General features: G+C 35.2%; 1 protein-coding gene across 1 annotated transcript; it reads left to right on the top strand.

Moving 5' to 3' along the window:
- The first annotated feature begins 2,447 nt into the window (after positions 1 to 2,447).
- LOC136797499 (uncharacterized) lies at positions 2,448 to 9,569 on the top strand. Its single transcript, XM_067054075.1, has 6 exons — positions 2,448 to 2,554; positions 3,777 to 3,931; positions 5,052 to 5,252; positions 7,924 to 8,120; positions 8,340 to 8,489; positions 9,214 to 9,569. Exons 2-6 carry the CDS (start codon positions 3,795 to 3,797, stop codon positions 9,420 to 9,422), a joined length of 894 nt encoding a protein of 297 aa, XP_066910176.1. The 5' UTR covers positions 2,448 to 2,554; positions 3,777 to 3,794; the 3' UTR covers positions 9,423 to 9,569.
- The last annotated feature ends 6,258 nt before the right edge of the window (positions 9,570 to 15,827 follow it).

Below are 15,827 nucleotides of genomic sequence, written 5' to 3'. Positions count from 1 at the left end.
CGAAAAGGAGCAAGAGCCGCAAAGATACAAACAAAAAATCAAAATTTCTAAAAAGGGTTTCCATCACGCATTTAGATTTACTGCATATGTACATATTTTTCAGGCTATTTCTATTCTGAAGAAAAATAACCTTGATCATTATAAAAGATAATTGCTTTCACTAGATTTCTAAGCCAATAAAAATACGAGGGTAAAGAAATCTGGCTGACCAAATCCGGAACGCCATCGCCAATATAAAAACCAGAAAATTACTGCCACCGCAGCGAGCCTCAAGCGCGTGAGCGAGGAGGAAGCATAGCTTCACGCAAGATATTGGACTCGAATTCTTGCGCGTTTTTGTTGTCAGTATTTTAGTTCCGGTTAATATAATATTTGATGCCCGGTTAGATTTCATAGTCAGAAGCTCGTCTGTTTTGGCATGCGCGGCAGACGTTTGATATTAATTTCGTATAGCAAAAGTATTACTTTTCAAAGCAAAAATCTGAAAGTTTTAAATTAGTCTCTCTAAGGGTCGGTTTTGGATGTCCCGTCCGCACATACCCCTCATTCGCCAACCTTAGTACCCCCGGGATATCACTACATCAACACATACAGCAGGTATGATTTTTTAACAGGTAGAAATAGGTGTAAATTTAAATAGTTGATCTAGTTGTGTATGACAGATTATCAGTTACTAAGTATTTCACAGAGGAATTTATGGCAGGGAGTGTCCTGGGGAATATTTGGGCCACAATAGATTGGTATCGTTAATCTACTGTAATGATATTAGGTAAGCCAGACTAGACCTATGATTAATCGAACTTATTGAACCAATCGAACAATCAAACTCCATCGAACGATTAAAGTTCGGGTAAAATAAATTAATCGAATTCTGATAAGATTTTGTCTTAAATTGTGCGTGTCCGATCAAGTTCGATCAATGAGTTGCGGTTGGATTAGTACAATTTTTCAACTGGTTCGACAAGTTTGATTGAACAATCAGGTCTGGACTACATTAAAGAGGGCTCCATTACATATCAGTTGATCGATTATTCAACGATTGGCTCTACTAAGATGATCGACAGATCGATTGTTAAACGATTGCAAGTTCAATCAATCATATCAGCAAATCAATGATGAATACATCCAGATTTTGGAATAGGCTCGATTACCTCCCAAAAGTTGGTCTAAGACCGACAGACCGTCTTTTCAAAGTCGTGGTGACGGGAAACGCGAGCTATTTTTTACAAACAGTCTAATGTCGACATCCCTCATGTAATTCCGAAGGATTAAAAGGAAGGTCAAATTACTAATTGAAAAAAAATGTTTTCCTCGCTGACCCTTTATCAGAAATTCCGACCTTTTATCATTCCATCCCAGCTGGCACACAACGTTGTTTCAACGTTCATATAACAGTATATGGATGTTGTGAACGTTAGATAAAGGTCGAAGCAGCGTCGTGTGTCAGCTGGGATAGTTTGAAGAAGGTTATAGAAATTAGATGATGGATGTCAACATTAGACAAACTTACGGTATTGATTATTGGAGCCAATTGATTGGTCAATGATTTAAAAATGTTTCGATATACCGGGTGTGCCACAAATAAGTTACACCAAATTTTAAGTTAGGCTTTCCTCTGAATGATTCCGAAATAATCTTTGGAAAATCTCTTTTCTACTGCCTACAATATCAAATCAAAGAGGGTAACTTATTTGTGGCACACCCGGTATATATGTGAAGAAATAATAATTTCTGTCCAACTATTATTCCCTAAGGAGATTCAGGACATTTCGTCCTTATTAGGACTCTTCAGCACTGCATACTGCTATATTAAATACTATGGTGACCGGACGTTTCCCCGACGGACGTTTCCCCGACAGATTAAGTCAATCATAAATTCTCAAAGATGTTTTATATAGCTCCACTTCCAACGATACCGTCGTTTTCTGTAAGATTCTCATTTCCGCACTTAGCTTCCTTTGTCACTTTTCTAGTGGAAAAAGACCAGGACTTAGGGTAGTTGAGAAACAAGCTTCGGAAACTTAGACAATTTCATGAGTAACACAAGATTTTCCCTACCTTTAAAGATAAACCCTTTCCAATCTCAGGAAAAATTGCGCAAAGATTCTGGAAAGATGACAAGAATCTTAGTGCAGAAATGAGAATCTTATACAAAACCACGGTATGGATCCGGGGCAAGCAACAGCAGTAAAAAAATTTTAGCTTTAAGGGAAGATATCTTTATGCAGAAATCCCACCCTATTCAGCCAATTTAAAATATTTCATGTATTTTTCAAAATTTATGTTGTCTGATTTGTTCTTATAAAAAGATTACACCATGTTGAATATATTCATTGCTGTTGTCATGGGGATTCAATTCATGTAAAAATAATTATCAAACTCCTGGGACCTCTATTAAATAATGTATGCATAGATTTCCCATTTTTAAAATTGAATATTTATAGAGTAAGAATAAGCTGCTCGAGCTGTTTTAAAAAAGAAACTGTATAGAATATCAGGAAGAAAGAGTAGAGAAAAGGGGAGTTTGAAAATTGGTGAAAATCCTGTATGAAAGGTAGGTTACGAAAGTTGTTTTGACAAAAATTGAAAATACTTTTTGAAAACAAATTTTAACACAAACTTTACAAGGAAATTTGTGAGGCCTTGGATTGAGGACCGAACTTGAAGTGATTATGGTAAAATAATGGAGTACATTGAGATTTAGCCAGAGTGTTAGGCGTGATGTCTAACCAACCTGCAAATTTTCACTACACTTATACAATACAGACGTCCAATAACCCCCTTCTCACAGACCCACTGGGAACCCTTCCCACTGGAAAAATTGGCAAAAATATCTCCCCAATTGTGCTATTTCTTCTATCCCTCTGAATCTTCTGGCTAAAAAACAATGGAATTCAAGTCCCCAGCCATAAAAAATATGGGAATATCATTCCCAGTCCAATTTTGGTCCGGTATTTTTACCACTACTAGCTGATAAAATCCCAACGGGTCTGTGAGAAGGGGGTGTCCCAATCGCAAACAAATCTTCGTTGCAGTTCGTTTTATCGCATCCAATCAGATTTGAGTATTAAGGATGCCAATGAAAACGACAATTTCTCGTTTTTGTGTTTTGATAGAATGTTACGCTCCAAACAAAGAGAAAAAGTTTGTCATTTTTGAATGCTCTCGAGAATAACGGCTACCTTAACGGAACTAATTTTGGCGGGAATTAATTTTGGCGAGCGGCGGCGAAAATATTTAAGAATTTTAATTTTGGCGGGAACTAATTATGGCGAATAGTGAATGTTTTTAATTTTGGCGGGAACTAATTTTGGCGAATGACAGTGTAAATCTGTTCTATGTTGCCTTATTTTGAGCAATTTTGATGAATTTCAGGGTTTATTTAGGCAAGGAAACAAAAAATTTAATTTTGGCGGGAACTTATTTTGGCGAGTGCGCAAAATGTTTAATTTTGGCGGGAACTAAATTTGGCGAATTTCGTCTAAATTCGCCAAATTCGCCAAAATTAGTTCCCTTTAAGGTATGTTATTGTTTTGGCCTTCGATAACAAAAAATATTTCTTATCGTCTTGATTCGATTTGTGGCTGACACTGACCCCTAAAAAGAAAGATCTTTCGGCAAAGGCGAGCATGTCTTTACCGAGTTTGTTTTCAACAGTTTACATCTGATTAAATTATGCTATTAGTTTTCGGTCTGAATCTTGGCACGTTGAGATTTACAGTGGTTTTAAAGCTAAATATATTACTTGATTCCAGCTTAACCTATTCTTCTTGCAGAGAATAAAGGAATACAAGATGCCTCCTAAACATATTATGATTTCATACAATTGGGACATCCAAGACCTGGTCAAGAAAGTTGTGAGTGGGTTAAAATCACGTGGTATCCCGGTATGGATGGACTTAGATGCCATGAGTGGTGATATCAATTCAAGGTGAAAGAAATATATACATCCCAGTGTCACAAACCCGGGGGACTCAAACACAACTGGAAATTTGGCCCTTTTCGTTCCTGGTGGGGAAAATACACTACAATATCCCAGTAGGAAGTTGATCTTGATTTCATCAAAAAAAATCATATCGCAACCATTTTGATTCCATATAACCATTCCTCATGGTGAGCCGGGACAATAGAATTTCGATCTCTATTAGGATTTCGATAGAAATCTTCATCCCGCTTTCCACCAGGGCATTGTTACAGGGATGTAAATACAGTTGATCCTCTTCTGATTTTCAGACTTATACTTAATTGTCTTACAGTAATACAAAAAACTTTTTCGTTAGTTTTAATTTGCGAAATACTTTAAAACCTGTCTCGCTGATGCCTTACACGTTTTTTTTTTTTTTAAGAAACACACTTTTAAGAAACATGAGGCTCAGAATGCCTAAAAACTAAGAAACATCTAAGAAACATGCTGAGCCTGAGAATGAGAAAATAACATTTTTTAATTCGGTTTTTCTTAAGAACCTTCCAATCCAGCCTTCCATGAGGCTGATTATGTCAAAAAGTTTAGAAACATGTAAGAAACATTCAAGGCTCAAAAGGCCGATTTCTTAAGAAACATTGAGGCTGCTTGGTAAAACTAGTTTCTTAAAAAAAAAAAACGTGTACAAAACGATTCATTTTTACACCGACGACAATGATTTGGATAGAGCGGATAGCTGAAATTGCAACAAGGTCTTTAGGCAAACTAAGTGCTCATAAGAAGTTCTTATTGGGGACCCCTATTTAGAATTATACTGAAATTTATATCTTTCTCGAACCCAGTTCCTTAGTTTGCTTGATACACCTTTTTGACCGCAGTCGCGCGTTCAGGTGCGTGCCATTTAATTATTTAATTATCCCACTAAACTCGATCCAATCCTTTTTTGACACATTTTTCTATTGCGAAAAAAGGACTGGGACGGTTTTAGTGGGATAAAGCGGACAATTGGCAGCTACGGTCGAAAAGGTGTATTTTGATAGCGCTCTCGATTACGTCCATCAATAAAATAAAAGTGGTGCAATAGTTCATATTTTAATAAACTGTGTACTTTATTTTCACTTTTAAACAGCATGGCGGAGGGAGTAGACGGTTGCAAGGCTATCGTTTGTTTCATGACACAAAAATATCAAGACAGTAAGAACTGCAAACGAGAATTGACATACGCTGACCAACAAGAAAAAGATATTATCCCTTGCATGGCTCAAAAAGATTACAAAGCTCAAAGCTGGTTGGGAATTGTCACTGCTGGACTTTTGTGGATGAACTTCAGGTACCCTTTGATTCTCACATAATCTCACAGCAATCAACAAAATTATTTTTTCAGGTTAAGAAGGTTGCGAGGTGGTTCTTCGAGTATCCATTTTTTCAAGAATAACTTATTCCAGCAATCTACTTTAATGGGATATACTTTCGCGGGGATTAAATTTCGCGGGGACTTAATTTCGCGTGTAGCACTATTGGGTGGGAATATTTTCATGATTTTTTGACTTCTACTGTCAAATCATGCATGTTGGTTGTTGAAATACACATTATTTGCGCTTCTTTGACGCAGGTAACCATTCAAAAAGTATTATTTTACATATTTAATCCCCGCGAAAGTTTATCCAATTAAAGAATAGACCTAAGAATAAGAAATTAAAATTCACCGACTTGGCAAGATATTTAAAACTTAAATCTCGGTTTGTTCTGCTTTGATAGTGTCATATTTCTTTGATAATATGTAATATTTTCATATTAAGGGGGTAGTCATATCAGATTTTGAAAATTGGTGAAAAATTTATCAATTTCCGGATTTAGGGCTTTTTAGGATCCTTTATCCTTCCTGAACATACCCTGAAAATTTCAAGGCCGTAGCATAAATATCTGCCGATATATTGGGTTTCTTATGAGCCGTGATATACAATTTTCTCCTTAGCAACGGGAAATCGCATCCGTTGCTAGGGCCTCATTTCCGTATGGGATGAGCTGGAGTTTTTACAAGATACTTCACTAATTGGTCATTCAAAGTGATAGAGATGACGCGTTCTTTAGAAAAAGTAATAAGATTCTTTTATTACATCTTAACGACCACCCAAATCAAATAAGAGCTTGTAAAAACTCCAGCTTGTCCCTTTCCGTATGGCTGCTCTAAACATAGCATCATGACATACCAAATGAAAGCTCTTTTTACGCCCTTTTTGGGCGTCTAAGTCAATACCGCCTTTTTTCCCCGGGATTTCTCAATATGACGTAATTAAAGATGGTAACCGAAGAAGTGGTATTTTCAAAAACATTCACATTTTGGAGGCAGTCAGCTGTGTTTTTGACATGGAAACTGAGCTTATGTATTGTTTTGGATTGAATTATGATATTATTGAATGTTTCATTTCATTTCTCACATCTGGGAAAGCTTTGGAAGCCTATATTTTGAGTGAAAGCAACAATTTGATTCTGCGAACTGATGTTTTCGAACAGTAAAACTTGTACATCGAAAAAAACTTTTCAAAGTGATGGACTATAGACTTTGAATAAGGTTTGAAGCAAGGAACCAAACACATTCAATGATGTATCCATTATGATTCTTAAATCCAGTGGAAATCTAGTCTTTGATGAATCATGGCACTCATGGTGCCAGAGGCGATCCTGGAAAATTGAGTAAAACTATGCATGATTGACGTTCAACCTGAAGACACGTTTCCCTAAGATCAACACTGAAATTCAACTGTAAATGATATAAACAGATTTGAGAGAGCACAAGGATGATATATTTTGTTGGCAATATGTTTTTTGATGAGAAAATGCACTTTAATTGACTTAAAGCCATGTTTACGCGTTGTACGCAGAGTTGACGCAAAATACTTGGAGATTCCCGGAGCACGTGAAAGGCCATTTTTTTCAAAAAACTTAGACTATTTTAGTATTTCCAGTACCTTTTCAACATTAAAAGTTATGTATCAATCCATTTTGGTCAACCACAGTAAAAATTTTGTAAAACGGTCTATGCATCGCAGAAAAATTGAGAAAAACCTCTATTTTCAACTTTCTGCGCCGTTTTCTCAAAACACGTTTTAGGGGGTTTTCGCACACCTTGTCAGCCTTTTCTCAGGATTGAGAAAAGCTATTGACTTGAAATTTTCAGGGTAGTTTTCCATTATGGTAAGCCTCAGGATGAATGAAGCAGTTTTTCAAAAAAATCATTTTTTGACTTTTAAACTGAAAAAGTACAAATTTTAGGTTCCAGACCCCCTGGCTTGAAATTTTGAAAAATTTTTCCACTCATTCTGGAGACTTTCATAATATTAACCTTCACCAGAAAAAATTTTTTGAATAGCTTTCTTAGCTTTTCCTAAAAAGGTGACACAATATTTTTATAGCTTTTACCCCCTGGACGATATTACCCCCGTCTTTGCTATTTTTAGAATTTTTTTTTAATTTTTCATATCCTTTATAGTTGTGCTACAGTTGTGGAAAGTTTCATTGAAAAATATTTACTACTTCACAAGATATAACAAAAAGTTTAAAAAATGACATTTCAAATTTCTCATATGACTACCCCCTTAAATCTTGATGATGTGTACAGATTTTTATCATGAGAAAATTTGGTATATTGCAAATGACATTGTCTCAAACGTTCATGGATTGTTTACCGTGAATCGTATATCGGGTTTTCCTTGAAATACAACCTGTGATTCTCTAATTCGATCTTCAAGGGACTAAAAATGTTCCTCGAATTACAGAAAGATTTGAATTACAGCGAATACTTTGTACAACTTTCCAGCTAAGGGGACCAATAATTATATTCGAAATACAGAAAAATTCGAATAATTTAATAGAGGTTTGAATTGAAAATCACTGCAGATAGATTTTTTCGCAATACGCTATCACAGTGTATATTCAGTATGACTCACGATAAAGATTGTATGTTCGAATCTTTTTCATTTTTTTTTATTTTCACGTTGTAGGGACGATAGTCAACTAGAAACCAAAATTGATTCTCTAGCTAAGGAAATAATCTCTCAAACCGGAAGTGACTGGATGAAAGGCGTAACAGGCTCCACAGCTAGGCCAGCCGTTGCGGAATCAAGGCCAAAAGATCTGGAAGATAAAGTGAGCCGGGCTTTCAAGCATTGCTCAACTGGACAGTTCTTGGCAGAATCGGGTAAATAAATTATTATTCAACATCAAACTCAGGGGGGAGCAAAGAACAAACCGATATTTTCTGAAAGTAGATTCAACTGGAGTCAGTTTTTTGTCAATTTATTGAAGCATGGGAACAAATGAATTCCTGTATCATGCCGAAAAGAAGCAAGTGTATTTGAAACAAATTGCACTGAAATTTCCTTTTTAACTGCCAAATGAATTTTCTTTCTATTTTCAGGCCAAACAAAATTTCATCCAGCCAGTGGCAACAGAAACAACTTGGTCTTACGCAATCAAGCAGAAGCTACAAGTTTCTGGGTGCAAGAACGAAAGGGTGGGAAGGGAGAAATTATTTTCTTCAAAAATTACAGCACTAATGGATATTTAGGTAACACAAATTTTACTCTTTTTAGCATTATCAATCACCCTCGTTAAGCTTGGGGAGTCGAGCCCTTTTATATAAATGACCTTATGACCAGGTCGAGCTTGCTCGGCTTGCGATGACACGTTCTCTCCACTGTTGCTGATGTCCCATGGCATTTGGAAGGTCTTCCTTTGAGCAGCCTGCACCATCTCTCAGTATGTTGATGTAGGTTTTGTTTGGTCTACCCCTTGTTCTTTTTCCGTGAAAAGGCTCCCAAAGTATTACCTCTGAGGCTAGCTCATTTTTGCCCCGCCAGCCGTGGCCAGAAAAACGTAGGCGCTGTTCTCGGATTGTTGATGTTATAATGATCTTATACGGTCACATTAAGTCATATCAAGAATGAAGAATGGCTAGTGACTGATGGTAAATGATATATGATACCAAGGAAATTTTAAACCGTCCAGTAACCTGAGCTCCTTGCATGTTTTTTATCATTATTATGCTATAGTTCTTGTTAAAAATCCCTCCAAAGACTGTTAACAGGGGTTGGAGCGGAGGATTATTGGGCTGTGAGCTACCGGGCACGTGTCGAGCCTCGGACTTTTAATAGAACGAAAAAAGGGAACTTTTGTGTTGGGACTACTTTGACCAAATTTTGTTTTTTCAAGGGCAAAAAAGTTGAAATTTTCCAAATTTTCTGACCCTTAGTGTGACTGAAATTAGCCTCGTTCGAATTTTCTAATTGCAGGCTATGATGCAAACGGCGACTACACTTACACCAAAGCCCAACATTACGGCGCCGAAGAGTGGACACTGAAGGTTGATGAATCTGACAATACAGGAAAGAGGGCTGTCGTTATTTTCGCCGTTTACGGTAAAAAATATCTCGGAATTAAAAATGGAAAATTATCAGGATTCCCAAGTCTAAATCCTGCTTGCAGATGGTATTTGGAATAATTTTTTAAAATTTTTGTTTGCTATTGTTTGAAAATTGTCTATTAATATTTTATTAAATTTCCTAAGGGTATAACCTAACTAACCTAAGTAAGAATTGTAGTGCGTAAATAATATTTAATTTTTTCTCAATTAAAACTTGAATCTTAAGGTGGGAGTCACATGAAGGATTGAGAAAATTGAAATTTTACATTTTTCATCATATCTTTTGAAGCAGAAAAGATTTCTAAATAAAACTTTCCAGAAATGTAATATAACTATAGAGAATGTGAAAAATTAAAAAAAAATTCTAAAAATAGCCAAGACGGGGGTAATATCAGCCAGGGGGTAATGCACTATCGAAATACTATGGCAGCGTTTTAGAAAAATCTATAAAAGCTATTTCAAAAATTTTTTTTGGAGGTTGCTAGTATTTGGATAAGCTGTGGAATGAATGGAATTTTTTTTCAAAATTTCATTCCAGGGGGTCTGGAACCTTAAAAATGGAAAAAAATTTTTTAGAGTTAAAAATTGAAAAGTGATTTTTTTTTTCAAATCTACTCCATCATTCCATAGCAAACCATAATGAGCAACCCCTGAAAATTTCATGATCATAGCTCTTTCCAATCCTGAAAAAACGTTGCCAAGGTGTGCGAAAACCCCCTGAAACCTATTTTGAGAAAATGGTCCGTAAAGTCAGAATTGAGATATATATCTCTATTTCTCTGTAATAAATCAACCGTTTTACAAAATTCTTTCCGTGTTTGACTAAAATGGAATAAAGTACTACTTTATATACTTTAGAAAGGGCTTAGAAATACCAAAATAGTCCAGAAATTCCAAATTATCACTTTCACGTGATGCGCGCCAATCCTTAAAATTTTGTGCCAAACTCCACGTCAACATCTATTTAAGTCAATTTTAATGTGTTTTCACAACAAAAACCACATTTTCAATGTAATAGATCAACCTAGTGTATTTTCCTCACTGCATCTGTCAGTTATAAGTTAATTTAAAGTTGATCTGTAGTGATACAAGAATCCACTTGTACTTGGACGTCTAGCCGTAAGCCGTGCACAATTTCTCCTCGTGAATGTAAATAATCCAGAGGGTGGAGGGAGCGTCCCAGACCTTCAATAATTCATCACACACAATTGTTAAACCAGCCTCCAGGCTTTCAATTTCCTTAACACTTGGATCTTTGAATAGATACATCATTGAATATGCCTTCGGTCCATTGTTTGTTCTTCAAAGTTTTTCGGTGTCAAACTAAGTTCATCGGAAACGTTGAGTTTGAGAATCAAGTCTTTGGTTTCACCTAGCTCAAGCTTCCTTAGTTGAGAAGAATGACATTAAAGAGCTAAAGATGTCATCAGTCAGTCCAACATTGCCAAATTCAAACAGTTTTCTTGTCAAAAACACTGCTGACAGCCTCCAAATTTGTTGTTTTTTAAAAAATATTACTTTTTTGGTTACCATCTTTAATTACGTCATATTAGGAATTCCCGCGGAAAAAAGGCGGTATTGACTTAGACGCCCGAAAAGGGCGTAAAAAAATCTTTCGTTTGGTATGCCATGATCCTATGTTTAGATCAGCCATAAAGAAATTGGGCCCTAGCAACGGGTATGATTTTTCGTTGCTAAGGAAAATACTTTAGATCATGGTCTAGAAAAAACCTTATATCTTAGGAAATATAAATGCTACGGCCTTAAAATTTTCAAGGTGTGTTCAGAAAGGGTATAGGGTCATGAAACGCGCAAAATCCCGAAATCGATAATTTTTTCACCAAATCTCAAAGCTTCATGTGACTCCCACCTTAATCTAATTTAATTTTTTTTCATGATGATCGCTTGTGGTTTTACAAAAAACTTCAAGTAACAATCATCCCAGTTTGCACTACACTACTAAGTTGGAGCAGTAACATCATTAAAATAAAATCCCCAAAGACACTAATACCGAGAATTTATAGCCGACTAAAGTCTTTTCCGTAGAAAACTAACAAACTAGGGGTTGGGAGAGATAAAGAATTTAATACGGAGCCTGAAAAGAGAACCAAGAATGAATGTACGTCAATTTGTATGAAGCTATCTGTGGTCCAAACAAATTATTAAAAAGCAAATACAACATTTTGTAATACACTCCAGGCTTGACTTGAGACTTTGTTATTTGTCAAACAAATATAAGGATTTTTGGTGTCTTATAATTTAAGCTAGTAGTGATCTTTGAACTCAGTTTAAAGGTCAAAATTACTTTTACCTTTCGCGAAAAGGAATTAGCTGGTCCGTCGCCCAATAAATTTTTTATTTGGTTTTAAGTTCCTAATCATAAAAAGGGGAGATATTTCTTCCTTAAACGTTTTTTTTCAATTTCCTTAATAATTCAGCACAATCTTAAAATGTTCTTGACTTGTTTTTGAAATTGTAACGGTCATATATCATTTATGCTTATAAAAACATTTAGTACTCATGTCCCCGAGTGTTACTTTACTACTACCTTAAGGGAACTTATTTTGGCGGGAACTAATTTTGACGAGCAGCAAAAATCCTGAAAATTTTTAATTTTGGCGAGAACTTATTTTGGTGATTGATGATTTTTTTTAATTTTGGCGGGAACTAATTTTGGTGAATGACAGCATAAATCTGTTCTATTTTGCCTTATTTGAAGCTTTTTTGTGAGCTCAAGAAGTTTTTTTAGCAAAATACCAAAAAATTTAATTTTGGCAAGAACTTATTTTGGCGAGTAAGCAAAATAATTAATTTTGGCGGGAACCAATTTTGGCGAATTTTGCCAAAATTAGTTCCTGCCAAAATAAGTTCACTTAAGGTATGTCCCAGAGCAAATTGCTAAATAAACAAGAGCGTTTCTTATTCGAACTACGTCGCTAAAAGATATTTGTGAGTGGAATATTATCAAGTTAAAAATTTGGAAAAAGAAAAGAAAAATAGAAATGAAAAATGAAGAAGAAAAAAATCAACTTCTTTTAGAAATGTGGTATAATTACCATTTTCACAAGAGTGATTCTTCAATCTTAGATCATCATGACTGTGAAAAAATCTTTCAAAAATATTCATTCAATCAACGGATTAGAATAGGTGGATTAAGAACTCATAGAAAACACTCCTCGTTAGGTTATCAAACTTTTTTACGAGTTTGCTAGCAATTAAAACTTGATAAGTTGTAAAAAAGTTGTAAAAAATCATTACTTTCAACATTTTCATTGGTCATTACGTATCACGTGGTACATTTTAAATAAGAAAATGCACTTTTTTAGCCCTTTCTATCCAATGCAGAAATTAGCCAAATAATTTGAAATTTATTTTCCTAATTCTAAATACAGTCTTCTTTCACCAGTATGCAACCCATTCGTGACCCATCGATAGTTTCTTAGTTATAGACCATACGTTAATTTTCACTTATCTGAAGATTGCCATTGACAAAAGATTAAAAATTTACATTAAAACTGGTCTAGCGTTTGTTGATGCTAAAACTTAAGTGCAGGATTTAAAATATTTGCAAAATCATCAAAATTGATCGAATCATAGGACAAATTCGTTTTCGAAACTGTATAAATTGGAAAATTGTTCTTATAAAAACAATGAAAAAACTAAACGAGGAGTGCGCAGAGTCATTTATAGATTTTTCTTGTAACAATGAGAAGACAATGGATCTCTCTTGGGAGCAACGAGAGAAGTTAATCCACCTATTCTAATCCGTTGATCAACCAATAACAAACTTTGTTTGATATCTTTTGATTGACTGAATATTTATGAATTTATGAAAATTCTTTTCACAGTCATGATGATCTAAGATTGAAGAATCACTCTTGTGAAGATGGTAACTATACCACATTTCTACAAGAAGTTGATTTTTTTCTTCTTCATTTTTCATTTTCTTCTTTTTCAATTTCTTTTTTCTTGATAATATTCCACTAACAAGTATCTTTTCAACGAGCACAAAATCGCAACTTGATTCAAATTCTATCAAAATTTACAGCCATTTTTGTCTCAGCTGCAAATTATTTTGAGACAGACTTTAAGTTTCTAAAATTCAAAAACACGATACACATCCCCTATATCGAAACATATCAAAGGGGATGTGTGTAGTCTATAGTCTTAACTATAAAGGGAAACTTCTTGTACTGTTAAATGTCCTTAAAAATAAACTTCAGTGGAGTACCACTTGAAAATCAATCACTCAATTCTAAAATTAACCTTCACAATTTCTGACGTATTTTCGTTTAAGTATTTTTGAAAATACCCTAAATAAATAAGTGAAATTTTAGACCCTTGAAGAAAAATACCATTTGGCACCAATGTGGAATTTATATTGCTTAACACCAGCTTGCACAGACATTAGGGTGGGAACTTCACTACAGTAAGATGATTCTGGGATACAGAAAAATGTATACATCAGAAAGCATTCTACATGTTTTTTTCTTTTATAAGCATAACGTTCATGAGCATATGTAGGCTCAGTTTTTGCTACCTAAACAATGGCTCTATTGTTTGAGAATAATAGAATGCTTTGCATAATACGAGGGATAGACTCTTGCTTATAAAAAAAACAACATGTATTCCGGATGACCTAGTTATCCGCTCCCCAAAATCTGATGCAAAATTTTTGAGTCTGGACAGTAAGAAAATAATAATATTTGCAATACAGTATATCTGATGAGCCGACTTTGCTAAAGTTTTATCTTAACATAACAAAAAACAACTTTGCAGGTTTGGACATGAAAATCAAACAAAATGCACACTGCTTTGAAGTGACAGAAAATCACAAAAGGGTCAAGTGGCACGCGCTTGCTCTCATTGCAAAGCCTGACAGTCATAGACTTTCTTAAAACATAGACTTTAGACTTGATGTTCAAAGTCAAGATTTCATCACCGTGAGAAAGTAACGAGCACCATGGATATTGGGCCTACCTAATGATAAATATAGAATGGAAAAAGAAAAGGAAGTAAAATAAGAAACGGCATATTTCCGGCATTTTCGATAAAAAAATCCGAAAAATCGAATGAGCCAATCCTGAGAAAAGCTTGCATCAGACGAACGGAAGGACCAGGTTAATTTATTGGACCTCCGCCCACCGGGGTAGGTCCAAAAAGGCACGGTTAGAAACGACATGTTGTATTTTACCGAATTTTAGATTCTGTTTAGATAAAGAAGCTTTCAAAAATCACGATTTCAAGATTTATTTCAGACGATGCTATTGTCCATTAGAGGGCTAGTAGACCGCAAGGCTTTGAGCCATCACGGCAGCTTACGAAAAAATAGCAGATGAGATGGAGTTTTTGTAAGATACTTTAGAATACTAAAGATACTTAAGATTTGGTCATTTGAAGGAATAAAAATGACGCTTTCTTTAGAAAAAGTAACAAAATTGTTTTATTACTGGTTAACGAACAACCAAATCAAACAAGAGCTTGCAAAAACTCCATCTCGGTAGACTTTGGAAACAACGTTCACTGTAAACACCTCCCCCACTGCTCACTCTGCACAAATTTATCCCACCTCTTAAATTATCCTCTTTTAGTGACCTTGATTGTGTAAACGATGGGATCGTCTACTCTCGGGTACTTAATAGCCGTCCCCCCCGCTAATTAATTTTTCGAAAATTTTCCACCCAGGACATTCTTATTCCAACCCCCCCCCGCTTATTAATTTTTGGGAAAATGTTTTTGAAAGTTCCCTTTTTTGTCCTAATTCAGCTGTATTAGCCTCCTTTTCAAAAATTTTCCACCCAGGACATTTTTATTCCAACCCCCCCCCCGCTTATTAAGTTTTGAGATTTTTTCCAACCCCCCCCCCGCTATCAGGCAACCGAGAGTAAGTTTATTTCTATCTTAACTGGCAAAAAATTAGGCTGGATCACAGTAATAAGTTTCGGACAGATGGGAATGGTAAAAAACCGATAATTCTTTTGATAATTTTGAAATGCAGATATTTTTTTTCATAATTTCGTTTTAAATAAATATATACTTCTGGTTTTGTATAGAAAAATTAAAATTTGCAAAAAAATAAAAATAAATTAATATTATATTATTTACGAACGTAACAAATGCAATTTTTTACCCCGTGAAAATAGCAATCCTGCGAATTTTGCATGAAAAACAAATTCATTTATAATCATAGTTTGGTTTCACGTAGCGATAACATGATTGATTTTCGATTGATTTTTGACTCGATATCCTCACGAATGTCTGTATTATTATTTTTGCCTTGTTTAACCAAACTATTCTTCGTGTTGTTTCGCTTCAATAGTTTTTCTACTTCTTGTTTGACGCTTAATTGAAGTTCAAGTGTATCATTAGTTTCCTCGTCAAACGAGGGCTCTGAAATAATCGGTAACTCGCTAGCACTACTCGCCAAACTCGATCTTCGCGAGTTACGCGGTGAAGGAAAGAGTTTTTCGCCCGCCGTCCATG

The sequence above is a fragment of the Clytia hemisphaerica genome, unplaced genomic scaffold (genome assembly GCF_902728285.1).
Source record: "Clytia hemisphaerica strain Z4C2 unplaced genomic scaffold, Clytia hemisphaerica genome assembly, whole genome shotgun sequence".
Classification (NCBI taxonomy): Eukaryota; Metazoa; Cnidaria; class Hydrozoa; order Leptothecata; family Clytiidae; genus Clytia; species Clytia hemisphaerica.
Note: the sequence above shows the minus strand (reverse complement) of the source record. Positions and strands in the feature narration are given on the sequence as shown.